This window comes from Periophthalmus magnuspinnatus, chromosome 14 (genome assembly GCF_009829125.3).
Source record: "Periophthalmus magnuspinnatus isolate fPerMag1 chromosome 14, fPerMag1.2.pri, whole genome shotgun sequence".
NCBI classification, from domain to species: domain Eukaryota; kingdom Metazoa; phylum Chordata; class Actinopteri; order Gobiiformes; family Gobiidae; genus Periophthalmus; species Periophthalmus magnuspinnatus.
The window spans coordinates 23,797,369-23,822,276 of NC_047139.1; the positions used below are offsets into that span (position 1 = coordinate 23,797,369).

A 24,908-nucleotide genomic window follows, 5' to 3' on the forward strand; every position below is an offset into this window, starting at 1 on the left:
CATCTCCCTGTTTTTGACGTTTTACTGCCTCTGCAGAAAAAGTTAAATGTGCAGTATTTGGCTGTAGTGAGCCAAATCTAACCAGGCAAGACAAGGCAAGGCAATCACTGTGCAAATGTGGGGTTTGGAAGAGGGTACAATGACCCACATGCACATTTGGAGTGGGATGAGACGCCTATTCCTACAAAACGAGATGAGACAAAAAGTGGGGTCCACAAGAACAAGGCAAAACGAGTGAACAATTTTCACAGTTTATAACAGATCAATTGTGCAATCCAGTTCACAATTTTGGCCTCATAATTTTGGGTTTACACGAGCACTTAACCCTTTTTTACCCAATCCAAAACACACAGATCAGTTTTGTCATGTGTGCACAATCTTGTGGTAATTTTATCCTGTGAAATCCTGTGGCTTTTCCCATCCCTATAAAATTGGATTTAGGCAAAGTTTATCCCCAAGAGACACAGTAGCTCACACATTTAATATAATTACTAAGAGCAAGAAATATACAAAATTGATGGATTAAAATGATACTTAGGCAAAAGGAAATTTTATTCTGTCAACTGAACAAAAGACGTATCTAAAAAGGCACGTCTATTAGACCTGCAGGGTTGTGTATCACCAGTGGTAACAGTACTGTAACCATTTTGAGAAACAATTGCTAGTTGTAGTTATTCTTTCTTGTGCTCATGTGTTTCCACTGCACCTTATAACCATGAAGTCTATTATGCATCTTGGAGGGACTACAAAATCTCCCTTTTCCTCTTGACTTTTCCTCCTCAGACAGAGCATTAAATATTCATGACATTATCCGGGCGGAGTGTAGAAGCCCTGAGTTTTTCAGTCTGCTGCCACATTCACACACCTGTCATTGTGTCCTTCCCCATTTGAACACAGTGCTGCAGTTCTGCCACTGAACCAGAAAAGGACCGGAGATGCTTGTATTTCCCCGTTCACTCTGGCATGCACATTTTGACACAGCACAACGAAAGCAGCATTTTACACTACTGCAAAGATCACTAAACTGGCAACTAGTGACAAAGTGCTAGAAATCAAGGACTAGAGATGAGTATTTTTAGTCTAAGCTGACAGGGGTTTACTGGTCCTGAGTGAATTGTCAATCTTCAATGCTTTTCTATAGCAGGATTATTTAAATAGATTAAAGACAATCTACAATATCCACGAAAGTAATCCTGGTGGAAAATCACATTGGAATGATGCTTTAAAGCTACCATTTGTGATTAGATTGGTCAACCTGCCTCAGCTGTATTCTCATAGACCACCACTAGATGCTGTCCACATAACTGCTGTCTGTGTGCCAGCTTTGGCCTGAACAAAAGCCAGGTAAAGGGAGGGGTAGCGAGGAACACATCTGCCATCTACTGGTGAAAAAATCTAAAATAAACTTGTATAAGGATAAGGAGCTTTAACACTTTCTTTTACCAATTGTTCAGTTAGTTGAGGATTTCCTGTACTCTCAGTCTATTCATCCATTTTCTTGCCCTTATCCAGGGCTGGATTGCGGGGGCAGTTTATGAGATTCCAAGACTTCCCCCAGTCCAGACACTTCCTCTAGCTCCTCCGGTGGGACCGCAAGACGTTCCCAGGCCAGCCAAGAGACCGATACCATCATGCAGTGGTAGACCTAAACATATCTAAAGTAGGAAGTGAAGACATTTTATTGAGGTTATTTTTCTAAATACAAAGAAAAAAATCTGTGTCTTGATATGAATCACTGAAACTTGTGTCAAGCCAGATGTTGATAATACAAACGACTATAGACTATGTTATTATTTCAATTGCCAAAACCTAATCCATTTGAACAACACTCTTCACCTGAAAACTGCCTATGTTCCTGGGCGATGATAAAGGCTGCTGCACAATAAAGATAAGATGTATATCTGATCAAAGGGCCCTAAACAAAGCTGGTCTGTGAGTCTGCAGAGCCAGAGCACTCACCTCTGCAGACATTATCTCTGACAGGCCAACGCTTTCTCTTCTACGGCTGAAAATACACACTTGTCCAATAGGTCTCAGGCTAGAAAACCTGCTACATCATTGGTTTCTTTCTAGTATTGCTCAGTTTCAGATGACAACACCAAATATGACAGGCCAATAATATTTAATTCAGATGAGTTTTTTGTTGCAATATAGGGAGTTCTTGGGTTTGTCACTAATTAATAAAAACATTCAGGTTCTTCTTCTAGGATCCACACCTCTCTAATACTTAACAAAGACCTGAGTCTGTAATCTCTCTGAGTTCAGATGACTGTGATTGACAGGTGGATTAGCCAATCAGGGAAACACATGGTCCTTCTGTGTATTGAAAAAAAAAAGTCTGCTTACAAGGAAAAAAAAAGGACGGAAAAAATTATCACAGGGGACTGAAAAACATGGATTTCTGATATCCCTCTGTATAAATAATGCAGAGAGATATCAGTCTGGACTTGCCAAATAAGACCTTGGAGTCTTATTTGACCAGGAGCTCTCATTCACAGCACATATTGTCGTAACCAGCAAGACGGAGGGACCAAAACTGCACGACTCACGAAGGTTTAACAGTGTTTTATTCACAGAAATGTGCAATAAGTAATCAAAGTTCATTAATCCAAAGAGCTGGGGAACGAGGGTGCTTCACAGAGTAGTGCAACAGGTTAACACAGTTCATGAATCCACAGATACTGGGGAGCGTGGGTGCGGGTCCGGGACCAGGGAGACACACGAGTGCAAAGACGAGGACAACATGAGACCATACCAGAGTAGGAGTGCAGGTGCAGGTGCAGGCGCAAGGGGGTTCGGAGCTGGTTCTCGGGCGGAAGTGTGTAACACGCGGACGTTCCGGCGCTGAGTGTCTGGTCCTGACCCCTCTTATCCACAGCAGGGGTGTTGATTGCATAGATGGGCTGCAGGTGCGCGCGGGAGGAGCCAGGACTCCACCCAGCTCCGGAGACAGGCAGGTGAGGGAGGGGGAGCACAGCACAGGTGGACAGCAAACAGGGATCATGACACATATAAAACAAGCCGCCTGTGAAAGAGCCTTTTTCCACCTGCGTAAAATAGTCAAAATCTGAAAAATCTTGTCTAAAAGTAATGCTGAAAAACGTATCCATTCATTTGTTACATAAAGGCTAGATTACTGTAATTCCCTACTAGCCGCATGCCATGAAAAGCTTTCAACTAGTTCAAAATCCAGCAGATCTTTCATTGTTCATTTTGTAACTTTCTGTTGGTTAAATCAGTTATCATGTTACACTTGAAGAGGTAACTGCAGTTGGGCTTTACAAAAATAAATTGAACTGAAATCAGGTTCAAATCAGGTTTTATAATCAATAGGGGAAACTGACTCCTTCCCTCATGTAGTATTATGGCCACAAATTCAATATATGTACAATGTATGGAGAAAAAAAAACCCAAAACTTTCTACCACACCACCTACTGTGCATTTTTCTAAAGCATACATTTATGTTTAAGAGCCAGCAGAATGAGTCAGACACCAACATGCTCTGTGCGTATAATAATACATGTGAAAAGAAGCAATACAATACTGAAAAGAAACAGAGAAATATGAATAACATGCAGTACAGGGCCTTTATGAGATGGTTAGTTTGCCTTGTAATTCAATATTGAAATGTGTACTATAGATATATAATGTATTTTGCCCCAGTGCAGAGATATTGTAAAAGCAGATCTTGGGGACAAAATTAGACCGCTGTGTGCTTGCTGTCTGCATCTAATTACAAAGCATAAAGTATTAGCATGGTAGAAAGCTTCTGAAAATTGTGAAAGGTTTATAAGCAGAGCTAAACATGAATGATTAGGGGTCTATAAATGTGTTGGAAAAGTGAGGAATAACTTTTGGCCACTGGAAAACGTTTAAAATGAACTAGTTCTGTTTTCACATTTTAAAGACAGTAATAAATATCTACATTGCCTTTAAGAAATATGGTGTGACCTTGTATGTAGCTAGCTCACACTGTACTAGCTCACCCTGTGTACACAAAACTGCAGGTCTGGCTGTAACCTTGAGGCAGAATGAACAATGGTCTGATGTATCACAGCCCATTAGTGAAGGAAATGGTCCTCATCTGTGTACCAACATGTGCACAGCTGAGAGCTGTTCACCCTGAAAGCCAGCGCTAATTTCAGACCAATATTTAACAGTATAATGACTTCTCATTTGCAGGATAACCAGAGCTTTATTATCGCACTGTTTTACATTTGAATCCTGTACATTAAGCTTCAAGAATCTATTTTTTAAGTAGCTTCAACAACAACTTCTGTACCAAATCTTTTAAAGAGGTATCATGTAACTTTTCTGGTAGAGGGCTTATCACCTGCTTCTTTCCATGGAAATTGTATTGCTTTGCCAAGAATGTTTTGCAATCTGGAATTAAACACATCTATCTTGTGTTCAGTTCAGTTACAGGTGTTAAAATACATTAAAAACATGCAAGAGGTGCACCAACCCATAGATCTGACCTATAACTTGGCTTGCTGGCTTCACCTGCTTGTTGCCATGGAGATATATATGCCATATTATTGAACATTCTCACCAAACAATGAAATCTCCATGACGAAAAGCAACTCTCTACCAGAAAAGTTCCATAGTAGACCCTTAAAATGCTTCTATTCTTACCACACTAAGGTTCACTGCAGTTTATGAATGTTTAGGTGAGTAGACAGGTCGTTGTGTTATTCTACGTCAGACGCACAACCGAGGACACAGCTGCACAGCCTGAGGAGGAAGTGTGGTATAAACGTTATCCCATATTGCTTTTGTATGTGTGTATATATGTTTGTACTGGGGTTGTTCCAGTCCTCTACACGTGAGTCAGATCATAGTGTCATTGGGTTGTCTCTTTCTGTCCAGCCGCGGGGATATCCACAGTGTGCTGCCAAACTGAGAACAGGATGAAAAAACTCCTCTCCAAACCCTCCCACTGTCCTTTTACATCCTCCTCTTTTCTCTCTCTTTATCCTCTGCTGCCCTGTTTCTTTCACTTTTTCTCTCACCGAGCCTTCAAAGCACTCTTTTTATAAGTCACTCCACGTACCGGCAGCTAAACATCTCCAATCCCGCTCCCTTTTAGTTATAATACCTGCTGCCTATAGTGTGTTACCCCCTTTAACATTTAAGACCCACACTGCTCTCATCTCAGCCGCACTTATGTAACGCGATGTATACGCCATAAGTCGGAAACTCAAAATGAAGTCCTGTCCGTCAACTTTTACTGACACTGTAATTGTGAAAAACAGCAGCCTTTATATATTTTATACTTGGCTGTCTTTCGATTTAATCACTTGAGCCATTTTAGGTGCTAAACATTAAAGATGGAATGGTTCTTGCAAATGTTTGGGTTTGATCAGTGTTAAAACTTATATATAGTTAATACAGTATTGGATAATGTATCAATAGACTAGTCATCGCTTGCATAAGAATAATACTACCCATTTCACTAAACCTTTAAAAACAAAACCTTTATCTAGCTTTTTAGCCAAAATAGGCAAAAATAAAATCCATGTTTTTATTGGAACATGCGTCATTACCCTAGACTGCATATATAAATGGACATTGTTAACCTCCTCGCCACTCCGTTCCAAATAGGAAGTGATCACAGGTTCACTTTTGCTCCATCGACTCAATCGGCTCCAATTCACTTGACACTGAAAAATTGTCATCTGTCTCTCCATAACTGCTGCAGTGAGTCTCGTCATTTTGGTCTTAAAATGTTTGTATCAACCCACCCTACACGATCTTGGTGTTTTTATTTTGCTATTATTTCCGTAAATCAAGATATAACAGATGAATCAGGCGCCTTCTTTGCCTGAGGTCGCCCCCACTAGCATTAGCAACAGGTTTGATTAACAGTGTTGCAAAGTGCCCGCTCCATGCTAAACCAGCAGTGTGGGTGGGACCTTCATCAGCTTTGCACTGGATTGGCTCTTTGGTTGCTATGATACTCATGGTTAAAATTCTAAATATGGAACTCAGCTCTAAATTAGCCCCTATAACCACTAGTCTCGATGAGCTTCATTTGACTGGAGCTGAGCTCCGTGGGTGACATCACACTCACGAAGTCCACTTTTTTACAGTCTATGGTCCTCACTGTGCTCATAAGAATTTGCCCTGGACCAATATTCTTTACTGAAAATAATACATTGAAAAATTTGAATATGAAAGCCATGATGAAGGAAAAAAGTTCACAAAATGTATGTATTTGATGTTGTATAAACATAGAGCCAGTCAACATGGACACTAAGTTGGATTAAAGTTATGTGTGCTATACTATCTCAGTTGCCTATGTGTAAATTGCCTAATAATATGTTCAATTGGCTTTTGGAAACCTCAGCAAGCCACCCTGCTAGTTTAGCCTACAATAAATAAACTCCTTTGGTCCATGTTTACTTTTATTTAGTTCTCTTCGACTTTCCCTCCGTCCCTCCGTGTCTGTTCTTCTGCTCTACTTCCTCTCCTCCGCTCGCCCTGTCTGACTCCTCACCAGCAGCCATTGCCCGTTGCTATGGAACTGCTAATCAGCCTTTTAAGCAGTAGCTCACTAATGGGTTTCCAGACGGTAAACAGAGACTAGGCCCCGCTGTTGCCTACACTTGTCTCCAACATAAGTGACTTTGAAAATGTAAGCACAGCACAGGGAATGTTTCACTTAGAGACTCAAGCACAGATCAATAATGTGTCCTTTGTCATTACAGGACTGCATCCAGCTCAACCAGTACAAGCTCAAGAGTGAGATCGGAAAGGTATGTCAACGTATTTTAATGGGGGAATACTGTGTAAAAATTTACTTTAAAGTTGCACTGTAACTAGTCTGGTGGAGGGTCGGTCACCTGCTGGTGTCCTTGGACATGTTATCGCTTTGTCTGGAATGTTCCACACTTTGTATTATGGAGACGGGTAAGTTGAATGATAAACATGTGGTGCGAGGTCAAGTTCAGGTCATATCTGTGGAGATGGGACCTGCTCACAGTAAGACAAGGCACGTTTATGTGTACTGTATAGAATAATTCATATACAAGTAATTCAAAGTGCTTTACAGAATAAGAAAGACATTAAAATCACATTACAGTTGTCCCTCACTATAACACAGTTCATCTTCCGTGGCCTCGCTGTTTGACGGATGAACGTGCATTGTGTTCTGCGTCCTGATTGGCAAGGGACTGTAGACCAATGTCTCCTCTGTGCCGTGTCTCCTGTACAGTACAGAATGTGTTCAGACAGATTTTCATAAATGTTAGATCACAGTGTGACTCTGAAGTGCTGTATGTTTGCAAGTTTTCTCTCCGACAAAACCCACAATGTCGATGAAACGTTCTGCACCGACAAAGGCGTCTATGAAGGTTTGAACTTTGAGAGTGTTTAAACAAGAGAGAAATGTGAGAAAATGTTAATGCCTGTCTGAGAAAAATATATAAACTCTGTGGTGAGGGGTTTTACAGCTGCAAAACATATAGAATAATTGTAAAAAAAAAAAATAAAGCTGACTACTTCGTGGATTTCGCCTATTGTGGCTTATTTTTAGAACGTAACCCCCACTATAAACGAGGGACCACTGTCCAACAAATCAAAACATAAATAATCATCATAAAATTAACATTAAAAGAGAAAAGTGCAGAATAAAAACCTCTGAGTCATATTCACAGCTAAACAGTCATTTTGAGCCTGGATCTAAACATAAAAATAGAAGCCTGTCTCAGTTAATGGATAATTTTCAATGTATTTAAAAAAACAACAACAAAAAAACACCTGTTGTTAAATAAATAACAGATCGACCATACTACCATACTGTGTAACATGTGAGGGAAAAGCAACAGGCAAAGCAGTAGCATCTCCACGGAGACAAACAGGCAGCTGGAACCAGAAAAGTTACATAGTGCACCTTTTTAATGAGCTTTTAACCATGTTGTAAAGGCGTTCAAAGTCAAAGTGTTATTTCAATTGATTCATGCAAGTTTGACCAAACCTGCATTGTCCTGCGTTTGAGGCTCCAGTGCTCGGGAAATTTCTGAAGCTAATTAGCACTGCAATAGATGTGACAGAGGACATATTTATCTCAGTGTCTCTTGTTGTCTACACAAAAGGAGCATTTCAGCAGTTTGTCAGCGCCATCATCACGTTTGAAAAGAGACGAGAGATGTCAAATTGTTTAGTTCAGGAGGACAATGCAATTCCTCACAGAAAAGCAAGAGAACACAGAGTTATCTAACCTCATCACGAGTAACAGAAACACGTGAGACATTTCACATTCAACACAAGTGAACAGACGACCCTCCATCAAACAAACCTGTCAAGTGGCTTTCATTGACCTCGTTTCAGCCATTTCATTTTGTGTGACAGTTTTTATCAGCTGTTGAGAGCTATGTAGTTTGACAGAGTATTGATTATTTAGAACTGCAAATATTGATTAAGTTGGCGCATGAGTGGAACAGCTTTTAAAAGGCCACCCTTGTCAAATGAATCTTTTGTTGTGAATCAGATATTACAATAGCAATTTCCATCAAAACCACAAGCTGCACTGCAAAAAGTAATATTTAAGTCAGTTCAGATTACTCAAGTTAAAAATATTTAACTTGATTTGAGCAGATTTAACAAAAAGGCTTGATCCACTGGTAGATACTTTTACTTGCAATGAGGAATTTAGGCAACTCGAGATGACATTTTCTTAATTCAAATTATTTTAGCTTGGCAAGATTTACTTTTTGCAGTGTGATCAATATTCAGGTCAGTTTTGTGTGTCAGTGGTTTAAATGGTGGGAAAAAACACGCGCCCTCGGGCAGACTGTGTGGGAGGAGCCTTTTGTGCCAGAGAATCAAAATGTTGTTTTTGAATGAAAAGCTGCAGCCTTCTAAACATGCAGCCAGCATGGTGCGGCCGTCTGTTCAGCAGAGCCAGGCTTGTGGTAATTATGGCAAACACTCAAACCTACATGGCCTTGGACTAAACACAATCCACAGTTCAGTTTTAGGGTCAAATCTAAATGTATATGAAGTGGTCTGTGTTATAATGTCTCATCAAAAACATACAGGAGTGTTTTGTTTTGTTTGTACAATTTTAATGCACAAACCCTGCATATTTATGCTAAGATTTTCTCTCAAGCAGAAAACACTCTGATGTCATGTGGAACAGGAAGTGCTCCACTGTGTTTTTTAAACTCCATACACCTTGACTAGAATCATTTGGATGATTTTAGCCCTGGAATTGCCGATCTCTACTGTACTTTGCTAAAGATAAAATGTAGTTGTTAACTTGAAAACTATCACTTCATGACATCACAAGGTGGAACAGAGCATTTTGAGCTTTGGAGATGTAACAGACTAATAATAAAGTATTACTCAAACATGTGTGAATGAAACAACATGACTCCAGGTCTGTTTTTGATGAGGTAACAACATTATAACATGGCTTAAAACTTTCAAGAGTGAATTCTGCATAATATAGAGCCCTTTTTAACAGTTTTCTGTAAGTGGATAAATATATAAAGAAAACATTTTATAAACAGGTGGTTCAGCCTTACCTCTTGATCATTTTGAATTCACCGATTTACATGTCCTTTTTGTTGCAGGGTTCCTACGGTGTGGTCAAACTCGCCTACAACGAAGATGATGACAAACATTATGTAAGTGGCACCACATGTGCTTGTTTTTCTGTTCTACACTTGTAACAAAACAGTCGTCTCTTCAACAAAGCCTTCTATTGTCTACACTAAAGCGCAGAGAAACTCACTATTGCTATTGATTTCCGCTCCCCTTCTACCTTTGGAGGCTTGCGGTGAGTAGTCGTCCTCTTCAGTCGTATCAGTACAAACTTGGAAATGAAAGTGGCCTGCAGTGGCACTCGAGAGCCTCCAGGACTTATTATCAATCATCAAAGAGACGCATCAACAGGCAGCTCCGAGCAGCTCTGGACAGTTCTGACAATCTAGATAAAAGCCAATATGGCACCAGAATGAGGTAATTTCAGGCATCTCTCTGCAGGGGGCAGTTACAGCGAGGCAATCTAAAGTAAACAGCCGATGTAAAGTAAAATGTTATCAGTGCAAGAACTATTTATAACCAGGCAGGTCACGATAAAACATTTTGAAGTACGATACATTTCTGAAGAAAATATAGCAGGTAAATGATAATATTGAATGCTGTTATGCCACTGATACAATATCCTTAATGCAGAATTGTCCCTCAAAAACTATTCCAAATGTACATTATTGTTCACTACTTTTAAGTAAATGGCAAAATGAAACACTTTTTTTGTACTTTGTTTGTATCTATAATGGGTTATAAAAGTTATTTTATCAACCCTCCACAGCTCAAATGTTATCAACAGAAAAATCACAAAAATCTCCTCAGTAATACAAATAAAAAGTATCCACAATAAATATTGAGCCCCAAAAATGACCATGTTCCATCTGTCATTTATCGAATGATAAATCATTACAGTATTTATTGTGACAGGCCTATTTAAAACTACAGTAAAGTCAGTTTCTTATACTAGTGCTTGTCTGTGCTATACTGAGAATGAGGTCAAACCTAAAGTAAATGGCCTTTGTCCACAGTGTACTCCATCTCGGGCTCGATAAGCTTGAGCTCCGTGTGATTATGAATGGTAAAATATCAAAGAATAAAAAAGTACAATATTGAGTTTAGTAGACCTAAACATTAACCAGTGATTCAGTCACTGCTACATTTACACCAAATCAAAGGCTCCATGGTTCATTGTCTCAGGTTTTGATGGACTGGTTTCAAAGTATTTGTTTCTTTTTAAAAATACTTGCTAATGAACAGAATAGCCATTCATATTTTAAAATGTGTTCATATATATTCCATTGTGGCTAAATTTTTTTTTTTTTTTTTCCAAAAAACATTACAATACAATTAAATCTCTCAAAACAATCTGATTTTAATTAATAATGTTTCTGTTTTTGCTATAAAACGATCATTTGGCATGCGTCTGTATTGTCCAGGTAACTATAGCGCTGATTAAAATCTGATTGTTTTAATTGTTGACTAGTTAGTTATTCTGATTGAATTTGCCCTCGCAGATCCATTTTGCAGTTACACAACAGCAGAGCAAGCAGACGAGGTCATACGAGGTCATCTCCCACTGCAACCCATCTGCATTTAGCAACCTTGACATAAACTGACTCCCACCACCTCTGCTGCATACTAATCCACCCTGATATGCAGTTTGTTAGTGCTATGCAGCTCAACTTATGTCGAATTGTTGGAACGGTGACTTTAAACAGCTAATTACTGCTTCATATGGGCTCTCAGAAGTGAGGGCGGTGATTTGATTTCTTTTTCATTTGCTTAATGAGAACAGCTCTCTCTGGAGATGATACAAACACTGTAACTGTTATCTCAGTATGTGGAACACGACACCTAATAATTGCCCAGTCACTCTGTCTGCGGCCGGGGCACTGTTCTTATGTGCAGTAATACCAGTGTTATCCCCGAGGCCTTTTCAACATTTAGCAGTGCAAGTGACAACAAGGAGGAGGTTTTAGTTGGAGTATTTGGGTTTGACACGGCCTGTGAAAACTAGGCTACCACCCTCTTAATTCAAATGTATTCATATTTCCCTGTAGCTATTAAGGAACTCTGAAACCAAGCCAAGTATTTTCCCTTGTTGGTTTATTTATTCCATTTCTCCAATTTGTTTAATTTGTGGACATGTTGGGATGGACACTAAACACCTACAGGCAGGATACACTAGTTTTGTTAGGGCTGCACCATTTGGGGGAAAAATTAAACGATTACATTTGTGATTAATGTTTAAAAAGTTTACCTTCTAAATAATTCCTGGAGCATTAACATCTGAGACAGAAATATGAACTAATAAACGAATGGACGAATACGTCCATTTTAGAACATGTTTGTAAAGATCTAAAAATTGTACATTTATATAAAAGGTGCAATATGTTTTCTTTGAAGAGGAAATTCTATTACTTAAATAATTGCAGTTTTTACATGTTAATAAATGTAAAAACTGACTCATATTTCCATATATTGCGTGTTTATGATGAAAACTGCGAGGAGATGTCCTAAGTATGACAGTTTGATCCAATATGGCCGACTTCCTGTACAGTTTAGGGTGGGGCCATAATATAATTTTTTGCATGTTCTAGTCATGGTCTATTTTTTGTTGCGAGTTTCAGATTTTAACATAGATTTTTTTTCCAGGTTGGGCTCCCATTGGCCCCATGAAAATGAAAGTTTGAGGTGGTGTCTTTCATTATTTTTTTTCAGGGTTTTCACTCAAAATTAGAGCCCATCGAGTTCTAAATACCTTTACATACAGTCTGCGTCTCAATTCTCCATATATAGGCTTTTCAAATCGATTAGTAAAGGAATGCAGTTATATATAGTATATTTATAGGAAGTCGACTAAGGTCTAGTCATTAGTCTCCTGTGAACACCGCCATTATTGACCAGCAATTCAATATACAGACACCCATCTAATCTTAAAACGTGTGGCTTCAATAGTAAATCTATGGGTAATCTAATGTATGCATGTATGTATGGTATGTTTAATCTATTGAACTTCATTATTTATTGATTTGATAGCACCGGCACATATTAATGAACATCTGTAACAGTTATAGTGTAAATATGCCACATTATAGCAACCATCTGTTGTCCCGGTAGGCAGGTAACACAGAAGACAATTACAAAGCATTAGAAAAGCACATATCACTCAACATTATATGAGAAATTCACTTTTAAAGAGAAATACTTGGCATGATTTCATTTTTGCCAGATACAGAGCACCCATCGATGCACTATTTAAATATAGGCACTCAGGCGTGAGAATGAAAGGGGGATTATTATGCTAAATAGATTTTTTTTTTAGCTTTCTATCATGGTATGATTAGAGATCGACCGTTATGGGTTTTTCAGGGCTGATGCTGATTGTTTAGAATACAGACCAACTGATGGCAGAAAAGCACTGCTGATATTTTTGGGCTGATATATAGGTTATTATTGTAGGGTATATTAGATTATTTTCCCCAAATTATGCAATTTAAATTTACTACACACGCCCCCTGTGTGGGCACCACCATCGTCATTTGGGTGGTATTATTTTGCATGGGGCTAGCAATTTTGACAGCAAATAAGTTCTGTACGGTCTACAGAGCTGTTTTAAAGTCCAGCTGAGTATCCATGAGGTGTTGACTTGTTGGTCACATGAACACAGAACACTTTACACAAATTAACACTACTTTATATCATATTTTTGAGAAACTTTTCCCAAATTTGCCATTGAAAAGAATGGAATTTCCCCTTTACCTGGAAGTGCCACCACAAAGAAAGCACGGTTTGAAGCATTTAGAGGCAAAAGTAGGTGGGGCCGAATAAGGTAAATAGTGTCCCCCTTTAACCTTGCATTAAACCTTTATTTAAAAAAAAAAAGAGAGAATTATGGTGAAACCTATGTATATATCAGCATATATACAGTATCCACACAGTTGACTGTTATTAAATAAGTCTGAAAAAAAAACAAAAAAACATCTGCCCTCCCTATTACTATTGTTTAGTCCATTTCTCCGACGACATTCACACGGGTGTCAGGGCTGTACATTTTCTGTCATTTTTCGCGCCAAAGAGACAGAAAATCTGCAAAAATGTGTCTGCCATTTATTTAGCTAAAGTCAATAAAGCCTCATTGTAAGTAAATTCAGAAATGCAGATTTCTTAATCTGCTCTGTTACTTGTACTATGTCTGTCTGTTACTATGTAAAACGTGGGTCGCCTTTTCGCCATGTTTGGACATAAGGTCATAGTCTGCTAAAATGCGTTATAAGTTATTAAGCTTCATGGTTTGCCAAATATAACATATACTTTGAAGAGTAAATGTATATAACTTAATGTCATAGGCACAGGACTCTAAAAAAGGAAGGAGGGGCAGCTGTTACAAAAGTTTAACCATGCAGGTAATTTCATAAGTTTTGGTTCAGAAATTTAGGATACAATAAAACAACGAAACGACGAGTATACGATTGCTAGGTACAATATCTGAACTCGTAAGATGCTTCTGGACAGTCAGGGTGACTGGGGTGCTGGCCTTCGGTTCCTTGACTCTAAATGTCAGGTGGTACCAACACAAGTCACAACTGCACCAACAAATGGCACGATGTTAAAACCTAATGGCTAAAACGTGAGTGGGTGCAAAGAGCCAGAGTGTTTCTTCAACTCTTCTATTTACCGGTAAGAAAATAGTGTCTCCAGTGTGGGACTTTTACAGTGTCTCAAAGTCAAAGTGTTGTGCTTAATAATATCCATACGGCTGCGTATAAAATTGTCTAGTACCAGTGTCCTGGTTAAAGCATTCATTTGGTTGGATATTAGTTTTGAGTTATAACTAAACATAGTCTATATAATTTTAACACAGGAATTACAGTCATAACACGATTTAAAAGCTTCAATAATATTTTTCTTTAATATTTGCCATTAATTTATACTTGTACTGTTGGGGTAAAAAATTAGATGTAGTGTTTCTATTTAATATTTAAGTGGTTATTTTTATCAATAGTTACTTTTATGTTATTTTGCATGTTAAACAAGCAGCTTGTTTTTCGACTAATATCTATTGGGTATAAAGTATTAGTCGATAAAAAAATAAATATCTATCTTGTCTTGATTATGGGGCCTCCATAATCTTCTCTGTTATTGGGAGACACTGGAGTTTGTGTGCTTAAGTGTGTTTAAAACATCCACCACTTTTTCTAAATCAGAAGGTATAGAAAAATAGAAAGTCGTACCTGGAGTTGTTAGAACAAGTAAGTGTTGAACAATATAAAAATATGAACACAAATTCAACTGTATTTTCTACAGTTGCACCCATTGTTTATGTGTAATTGTGAATTAAACTGTTGAGTGAATACCTTTTCATTGTTCAAATGGCAAATATTCGCTAATAGTCATAAGTCATAGACACAAAAGCCTATGCTGGAGATTTAATGCCGATAGCCGATAAGCTAAAATACGCCTATCTCTAATTAGAATGTTGTTCCCTCATCAAAAACATGCATGAAGAGGTTTTAGATGTCATTTATGCATGTTTGAGTATTTTGGCAATATCTTCCAAGCCCTAATCGAACCCTCCTTACGGTTAACAAGAAGATTCTGTGCAGTGCTCATCCCACAAACCTATGTCACCCAAGCTCCCACACGATAATTCTGTAAATGTACAAAAACATGATACAACACTGTTGTGTACAGCTTTGTATCATGTTTCTGTATATTTATGGAACTGTCATGTGGGAGCATGGATGATATCTAAAACCTCTTCAGGCATGTTTTAGATGACATGATCGAAAGCTCTACAAAATCTATTTAGCATATTAACCCTTCTCTAATGATTATGCCTGATTGCCTTTAATTAAATAGTGCATCCATGTCTGCTCTCTATCCTTTGCACTAATGAAATCATGCCAACAATTTCCCTTTAAAAGTCCATTTCTAAAAGTATTGTAGATAAAGTATGATGACATGGCCCGGACATTATTGAAAGTGTTAAAAGAGCATGGTTACACATATCAGGTTGAAGAAGCTAAAATAGTTTTAAGTGAAAGCAGATTCTCATCGTAGATAAACTTAAAATGCATATGACAGGTTAGTGACTAAAACACAATAAATATGGTCATGTTTAGAATTTTACCTGGTATACTTTTCTGTACTTTTGGTAAAGTTTATAATTTTAGTTTCTGGTTAGACACTTGCTGCAGATGTGACATACGTTACTTAGCAACCATCTGTGGTGGATGAAGTACCATATTTTTTGGACCATAAGTTACTCTGCAGTTTAAGTTGCATCAGTGAAAAAATGCATAATAATGAAGAAAAAACATAAGTCTCACTGGACTATAAGTCACATTTTTTGGGCAAATTTATTTTACAAAATCTAAGACCAAGAACAGACATTTTATCTTTAAACACAACAACATGCTAACACAACACATAGACAACAAACTGTCTGATATGTTAACGTAAGATATTAACAGTTAATCAGATAAATAAAGCATAAAAAAACAAGCTAACAAGTTTACTCTTTTATCTCACTCCAAACCACAAACAGGAACAAAGAGAACAATAGAGAACAACAGGTTGAATAGGGTCGTTAAGGCTGAAACTGGAGACAATAGTTGTTTACAGTTTCAATGTAGTTAGCCCCTCCCTTTAAATAGATATAAAGCTGTCTCCACCAGTAATCTGACCAGAACTGAAGAAGTGGCTTGGATGAGCAGCGAAATGTCTTCACTCCTAAAACGATTTGTCCAGTTGACAGATTTAAATTTGTCTTTTGCTATCACTCCAAATCACTAAATCCATTGAATTCTTCATTCTCGATGAATGCTTCTGAACCACTCTGCCTGCTCTGGAAGTAGATGAGGCGCCGCGTCTGCATGCCTTTCAAACTGATACAGAAGTCTAGAGTGCCCTAGTGCAGTTTTCAGTCTGACAATAATGAAGATGTGAAATTATATTTCTTAATAATTTCACATATAAGTCGCACCCCCAGACAAACTATGAAAAAAAGTGCGACTTATAGTCAGGAAAATACGATACTCAATTGAGTTAAGTAAAAGTACAGATACAGAGATAAAGAGTTACTCAAGTAAAAGTAACATGAAAGAATCTACTTAAGTAAAGTATTAAAGTACCTGTTTAAAAATATACTTTAAGAGTAAAAAGTAAAGGTTTTACACAAGTACTGTTCATTTGTTAAAGTGTAATGTAGTGATATTGATTGGTCAACAGTAACAATACAAATCAATGTCTTCATTTTTCTTATGAATTTTGTGAATTTATTTTTGTTTGATCAAAGCTGAAGCTTGAACACGAAATCTTTAGTCACAATATGATCACGAACATGGTAAAAAAATAACCCCTCAAATCATATGAAAAGTGTTTAATTTTCAGTCGAGTTAAGTAAATTAGGTATCTGTACTTTCTATTGCACTACATTTTTTAAGTACAGACACCTACAAATTGTCCTTAAGTACAGCACTTTATTATTTGTACTTTGTTCCCTTCCACCACTGGCAACCATAATGTTAACAAGAACCTTGTCTAAAATGCACAATAGTTATGAATAGACATCTCCCGTCCTTTCGTGTAAATTGTCTCTGCATTTTTGTTGCAATTTTCAGTGTTGGTGACATGGAGGTGTTTTGTTCTGTATTCTGAACTCAGAACTACTTTCTGTAATTTGTACTTTTCTTCTCATCTTTTTTTTTTTCCACAAACTGTCACTTAACTGATGTAAATCTATGATAAATATTTACCACAGTTTACCCCACTAAACCACGTCATAGTGAATGCAAAAACATAAAAACCTGTCATAAGCACTTTAACACAGTTTGCGTTCTTGGACATTACTGTTCTCTCAAAAGTCTACGCGTGGTGCTTTATTTCCCCGTATCCATCCTCCCACAAGCACACTCCGTACACCATGGAAACTGTGTCCAGGACGATGGGCCCGTGCCAAACCTGCTCTGTGCTTCATAAAAGAAGAACTATGGTGACTGGCAGTTTTAAAACAAAGCACTACCAAACACACCAAAACTGCCGTCTTGTTAAACGTGCTGTTTCTATGAACCCGTAAATACGCTCTTACTATCACTAACGAGGTATCTGTGAGGCTTGTTAAGCAATGAAAAAGGAAGAGAACAAAACGTGTCAGTGCATGTTCTTGTAAAATTCAAATCATTGTCTTGAGTTCTTAAAAGTTAGCTCTGGCTCTTCTGCAAATGGACTGGGAAAAGGATTCTGCCGTACACAAGTTTTTATGTAGTTATGAGTGTGTGATGTTGCAAATGAACTCTATCTGGTGTGCTCTTGTAGGCAATGAAGCTGGTGTCCAAGAAGAGACTCATGAAACAGTGTGGATTTCCTCGTAAGTCTTTTGTTCGTCATTTAGTTTTACTCTAGAAAAATCATCTCAAATCTAAAAATCAAGATTCAACTTCATACAATTTTACTTTTAATCAGTGATTCCAAAATGGGTGTCAAATCTCAATCAAATCTCAAAATTTCTGCAAACCTTTTTCATTCCCCAAATAATCAAGGGTAAAACCACATGAGAGCCACACTTCCTTTGCTGTTTTAACATGATAGTCACACAAAATCCTTTATTACTATGATAATCTAATTGTGTTAAGTGATTTTTTTTGTTTTTTTTTGACTGGTCCTACACAGGTCGACCGCCTCCACGAGGACCCAAGGCAGCCCAGGGAGAACAGCCCAAGATCTTAGGACCCCTGGAGCGGGTTTATCAAGAGATTGCCATTCTAAAAAAGCTGGACCATGTCAACATTGTCAAACTGGTGGAGGTGAGAGCATTGATCATATCTTAATTCTCTGTTTTAAAATGTGTCTTTTAGTTCAGGGATATGACAGATTTGTTTTCTAGGAGCTGGATTTTGTTCTAGGGGCTGTTTTGATCCACTACTACCTGATTTTGATTGAACTAGTTCATTTTAAACAGATCCAAATGTATTCCTCACTTACTTTCCGAGCATCCTAACATCCTCACATCTTCCAGAGCAGAGTTTTGCCATCACTGTATAGCTAACTAGCATGCTAACAGTGCACCAACCTTATTTCCTGCACTGGAGCAAGTCAAACTGTGCTCAAATACATGGGAAAAGCTGTGGCGCTGGCTGTCTATACAACATGCCCTTACCCATGTTGTATCCAGCATCTGCTACTGTCACTATGATCCATGAAACCAGGCTTGATCAGTGCCGCTTCTCTCCTGCTGAGATTCAAAGATGGGAAGTCTGTCGGAGTTGGTACAGGCTGTTTATAAAAGATGAGGAGCCATTTTTACTCTGTGACTCGAGATGCCCGTTGCTCCCCTTGCGATAACATCAGAGCTGTTTTCAGTCTTGGGCCAGATGGCGGGGGCACACTTGTCCTGCTCAGGGAGTTAAGCTTCTCTGAGTTGAAGAGCTGTCTGGGCCAAAGTCTAAGCCTAAAATACACACGTTTTAACTAGTGTGAGTGAAGTCCTTTTTGTAAAGTAGTGTTTATACCTGTTCCCTGTCTACTTTATATAATGCCTTCAGGGACTGACAGAAGTAACCAAGGGGCAGATATTTGAAGATGTTTTTTATTTTGGCTTGGCTGCTAGCATTCAGTTCCACTAGTCACTTTGTGCAGTTGAATTTTCTCTTGACTTTTTCTACTATATTTTAATCAATTTATTTTTGTTCTATCAAACTATCGATGTTCATAGTTATGGTTTAAGCCAGAAGTCTATATTTTATACACCAAACCATTTCAATTGTGGCTGGATTAAAACTATAGATTGTATAAAGAAGTGGACAAAGTGAGTGTGACATCACCCACAGTGTTTGCTCATCGAGGCTAGAGCAGTTATAGGGGCAAATTTGAAGAAATGTTCTGACCACGAGTATCAGAGCAACCAAAGAGACGATCCGGAGCCAGGCTGATGAAAGTAATGCCCCTTCATGCCTGCACCGCTGGATTTAAAGGGAGTAGTCAATTAAACCTGTTGCTAACATGAATGGGAGCAACCTCAGGGAACGAAGGCACCTGATTTGTCTGATATTAATGTTCATGTCTTGATTTATGAACACAATAGTGAAATAAAAATAGCAGGATCATGTAGAGCAGGTTAATACGAACATTTTAAGTCCAAAATGACAAGCCTGACAGCGGCAGTTACAGAAAGAGGGGTGACAGTTTTTCAATAGAAAGTGAATTGGAGCCAGAATCAATGGAGCCAGAAGCGCACCCATGATTACTTCCTATTTGGAACACGGCGGCTAGCAGGCTGGCTATGTCCATTTATAAATACAATCTATGGTTAATTAGGTTGTAACTTTTGAAGAAAAAGGTTGAAATTTGTTTTTACAAAATTGCATAAAGTACAAAACATATTCCTTCATCCAGCCCTCGATGTACATAATAAAAAAATATTTGTAGTTTTTGTAAGAAATGTATTGTGACTAGAAACAGTTTAAATTAACTGTTAAAATATTATTAATTATACCTCAACATTCAACTTATGTATTGCTATAATAAGTGTACATGTTCTTTAAGCTTGTCACATGATCTGGCTGGGATTGCATTCAGTACTGCTTTTTCTATACGATTCCCAGAGACCCCAGTCCGGCTCGTCTAATTGCGTTTTGGCTGTTATTTCGAAACACTACCGTGCGGGCCGAGTGGAACGGATTCAGGCTGATGAAAACGATATGGTCATTTGTCACAGACGTCTGAGAATGAGCAGAACCGGTGCCTTTCTCATTGGCGCGTAGTACAGTAACAGGAGGAAAAGACGCAGGTGATTACATTAGGATGCAGTCATGGCATTTCTACAGTGCATAATATAGTGTGCTAGGCCGAAATATGCCTGTATCGTAGGAGAGAACGAGGGATAGGGGAGTCTACCCGTCAGTGTTGGCCTGTGTCGTAGGGCAGTTCATCGGATTTCGCTAGCCAGGACCACAACCTCAGAATACAATGTAAATATCAACGTGCTATGTTTCAAAATGGCGAAAAATAAGATATTGGCTCTGAGGCTTTTTTCATGATTTCAATAACAATATTCAGATGATATTTTAACAATGTATGAAGTGTGTGATTTCAATAACAATATTCAGATGATATTTTAACAATGTATGAAGTGTGCGCTATAGTGTGGCTGTAAATATTTTGTATCTTGGTTGAAATTTAAATGTGAACGGACTGTAAAATTAACCACTACAGGGCAGAAATACCAACTTTACCCTTGTTTGTTTGCTTATACTACATGTTTCTGTCTCTTTTTGAGGTCTTTTTTTGCATATAGTATTAAGACTATAAAGTTTGTTGTTCAAATATCAATTTTAATTAATCGATCATTTCATTCATATCATTTTATCAACATTTTTATTTACATCAAACATTTTTCAAACAGCTAGTCTCCATGGAATTGTTATTGCTTTGTCTAAGTGTTCGACAGTATGGCATTAAACCCATTTTTCTCTAAAAAAGACAAGCAGGTGATGTGAGTAGGCCAGGTTACAGGTTGGATCTGTGGTGAGGCGGGCCCTTTCTCAATAATGCATGGTTAATGAGCAATAAAACCACCTGTCATTGAATAAATGCGAGATACACAAGATGTTAAAGGACGATGAGATGAGCAGCTAGTTCTATGGTGCACGTTTAACTCAAATCAAATAACTATGGTTACTTGCCTCGTCCTGCTTTTTCCATACTGCACCCATTATAATTTAAGTTTTCTTGTACATAATTGCTGTGCTCTGAAAAACCAGTAATTGTCTGCAAACATGATGAGTATGAATTAAACCTAAAAATAACTGGACCATATTTTTACGGACAAAGTATTTTTCTGCCTGTTCCGCTTGGGATTATTTACCTTTTACAGAACATTAGCACAGACTCTAGACTGCTTTCTGATGTGGCTAATACACAAACAGTCCTCATTAAAGGGAGTCGATGTACAATATTTACTTCAAACTTCATGACCGATCTGTGTTCCTAGACACAACATAAACCTGTCCAAATTAAATATTGCTTTTACTGATAAAAATTGAAATGTTGATTTATTGCTAATTACAAAAACATTGGACGTAATTGCCAAATTGTTTGTTTTCATTTGGTTCTCAAGATGATTATCCAGTGAGGATGTAAAATGAGCCTCACATGAGTCTTTCATTTGAGTTGCTCTGGTGAGTCTGATCAGAATCCTCACTACTTAAACCCCCGCACCTGCAGCCGATCATTTATCAGGACTAGTGCAGCCTCTGCAACTCAGGGAAGAAATTCTGGAGGTTAGCGTTCATATATAAAGCCATATACTGAGAATAAGTTTGTTTATCTTTATTTATACAGGGAAAGCCCAATGAGAGCCCTCAGACTCTCCTTTTCATTGACGCCCAGTTTAAAATACAGAAAAATACAAACTAAACAAATAAGTACACAAGTCCTTTTAAAACAGGTGCAGCTGTGAGTATAAATGTTTATCACCAGATTATTAAAGTTCATTAGTGCCACCAATGTATCCAGTTTTGCATGTCCTTAATATATTTTGTTTTTGAGAAGCAAAATAACCAAAAGCTTTTTTCTCATTTCAGTTCCAGTGCGGCCAGTTTTTAGACTTAGACAATCGTGAAATCTTTTATTAAAAGTTTATGTGAGATATTCAGGCAGTCTATCAAGTATTCTCTTATAAATACATTTTATGCAGATACGTTTTCATAGAGAGTACAGTGATGGGTTTTAAGTTCATCACCTTATATTTTAAACCACAGGAAACCCAACCCACGCTTCAGTTGTGATTGTAGTTTCTTTTATAAACCAGTAAGAATGCAAGCTACATCTTCTAATATTAGTGTATCGTATCATGTGTGTGTTTCAGGTACTGGATGACCCCGCAGAGGACAACCTTCACATGGGTAAGTGACGCACTGTCCAAATCCTGTATCTCCACATTCACCTGAGGCACTCTGCACACTCTCTCCAAACATCAGTATTCAGATCTGTGTGGCCACGGAAACTTTGTGCATAATGTGTTTTGAGCGAGTCCATCGGGTCACCTCCAGGACACCGTAGTTAGTGTGAAATGTCACACTCTTAACTCCTTAATTTGCTTCTTAATTAAATGACAGTGGAGATAAAGTGGTGCAGACACTGGGGGCTGTTGCTCACGGTGGAATGGATTTATAATTGTTTTTGTGTCTTTTTGTCTTTTTTTTTGTCTCGACAGTGTTTGAGCTGATGCGGAAGGGGTGAGTCAAGAACACGTCCCTCTTTAATAATTCAACCAGCATTTCCTTTCTCTACCTCCATCTCCTCCATCCTGCCTTCTATCCTTCACTCCACCCTCATCTCTCCATCAATAGCTCTCCCTCTCTCTTCTGTCTCTTATCATCACTCACTGCCTCTTTTCTCACACTCTCTCCTCTTTCTCCTCTTTTTCCACTGCTCTTCTCACGCTCTTTCACAATCTCCCTCTCCTCTGTCCCTCTGTGTTTCTCACTTTCCCTCTTTTGCTCTCCTCCGTCTCTTCTGTCTCTCCTTTGTCCTCTGTCCTTTCCGCTCCTCAATCTCTCTCTTCTTCTCTCTGCCTCCTTTAACTCCTTCTCCGTTTTCCTCTCCCCCTCTCTTGTTATCTCTGTTCCTCTCTGTCTCTCTACCCCATGTCTCTTCTCTCTCTCTCTCTGTCTTCCCCATGTCTCTTCTCTCTCTCCCATGCCTCTTTTCTCTCTCTCTCTCTCTCTCTCTTTCTCTCTTTCTCCTTCTCTCTCTTCCCATGTGTCTTCTCTCTCTCGCTTTCTCCCACGTGTCTCTTCTCTCTCTTTCTTGCTCTCTCACTCTTTCTCCTCACTGTTCTGTTCCCCTCTCCTATGTCTCTCCCTCTCTGTCTTTCTCTCTCTCGTTGTCTCTCCTTCTTCTCTTTTCTTTATGCTCTATCCTTTCCTCTTCTCACTCTCTCTCTCCTCTCTTCTTCTCTCTGCCTCCTCCCTCTCTCTCCTCTCTTTCCCCCCTCTCTATTTAGCTCTCTTGTCCCTTTATCTCTCTACCCCATGTCTCTTCTCTCTCCTTTCTCCCTCTTTCTCCTCTCTCCATCCTGCTTCCCTCTTCTATGTCTCTCCCTCTATATTCAGCCCCCTCTCCCTCTTTCTCTCTCGTTGACTCTCCCTCTCATCTCTCCTTTGTCCTCTCTGTCCTTTCTTCTCACTCTCTCCCTCTCCTTTCTCTGTCTTCCTCGCCCCCTCTTTCTTCATCTCTCTGTCCATGTCTGCCTGTCTGTCTCTCTCTGTCTCACTCCCCTCTCCTGTGTCTCTCCCCCTCTCCATTCTTCCACGCTCTCTCTTTCTCTCTGTTTGTCTCTGTCCCTGTGTCTCCCTCTACATTTTGACAGTTAGTGTTTGCTCCGTGCTCAGGCTTCAAAGAGATTCTTAATGTTCTTAGTTTTCACAGTTATTACCAATGGCAGCCTGCCCCGTAAATGTTCTCGTGTGAAAATCTTTCCTCTCACATCACAAGAAGCATTAGATCATTTCATATTCCAAGACGCAGCTCCTCAGCGACTGTGGGAGCGTGGAGATGTTATCATTTCACATATGTCCATTAAAAGGTGTAATTAAGGTATTAACAGGGAAAGCATATTCGCCGATCCTTGGATTAGAAAAAGGAAAAGTCTATAGTTTGTTCCCGTGAGGAAGTGATCGGCACTTGATTAAAACATGAAGTTACATAATACATCTTTAGACTTTATTCCCTGAAGTTATAGTACTGTAATAGGCTCTGTGCAAACCAGCGCTCAACCCCATTGTTGGCGTCACTACTTCTTGTCCAGTTTTATCTCTGAGGTTTTTGCAGAGTCATGCTAAAATGAATAAATAATTAAAGCTGAGGCAGTGGACCGGGAGCTGTGGGTGGATGTCCCTGACGACACGTTAAACACTACACAAATAAAATGAATAGGCCTTCTTAGGGCTGGGCAAATTTGCCTGAAAATAAAATTGACAACTTGATTTTCAGTTTGATTTTCAATTTTTCTCCCCGTCTCTACTAAAAATGTCTTGAAAATTGTCAAGACAAAAAGATGTACAATTGTTAAAATTCAAGTTGAAGTGCAAGTAAATAGTGATTTCATTTTGACTAAAAACAGCTCAAGAACGTGATGTTACTTTGGTGCTGTATTGAGAAGTGATGATATTTAACTCATTGGTGATCAGGAGAAACAATCTCCATTTTATGAATGAGATAAAGCACGTAGCTAATGTGGGGAAAAAATGGGATTTACATTTTCACGTCACTAATTTCAAAGTCTGCACTGATCCTGTGCTAAACTTCTCTGCTTTTCACTGAGAGTTACAAACACACACAAAAAGCACATCACTTCACCCTTAGA

General features: G+C 38.5%; 1 protein-coding gene across 1 annotated transcript in view; it reads left to right on the forward strand.

Moving 5' to 3' along the window:
* camkk1a (calcium/calmodulin-dependent protein kinase kinase 1, alpha a) overlaps nucleotides 1–24,908 on the forward strand; it is a 67,043-nt gene that overhangs the window by 23,420 nt on the left and 18,715 nt on the right. The window contains exons 3-8 of the mRNA XM_033978973.2: nucleotides 6,712–6,759; nucleotides 9,580–9,633; nucleotides 17,858–17,909; nucleotides 18,212–18,345; nucleotides 22,407–22,443; nucleotides 22,755–22,776. Coding sequence (XP_033834864.1) covers nucleotides 6,712–6,759; nucleotides 9,580–9,633; nucleotides 17,858–17,909; nucleotides 18,212–18,345; nucleotides 22,407–22,443; nucleotides 22,755–22,776 — 347 coding nt within the window. The remainder of the gene's footprint in view (nucleotides 1–6,711; nucleotides 6,760–9,579; nucleotides 9,634–17,857; nucleotides 17,910–18,211; nucleotides 18,346–22,406; nucleotides 22,444–22,754; nucleotides 22,777–24,908) is intronic.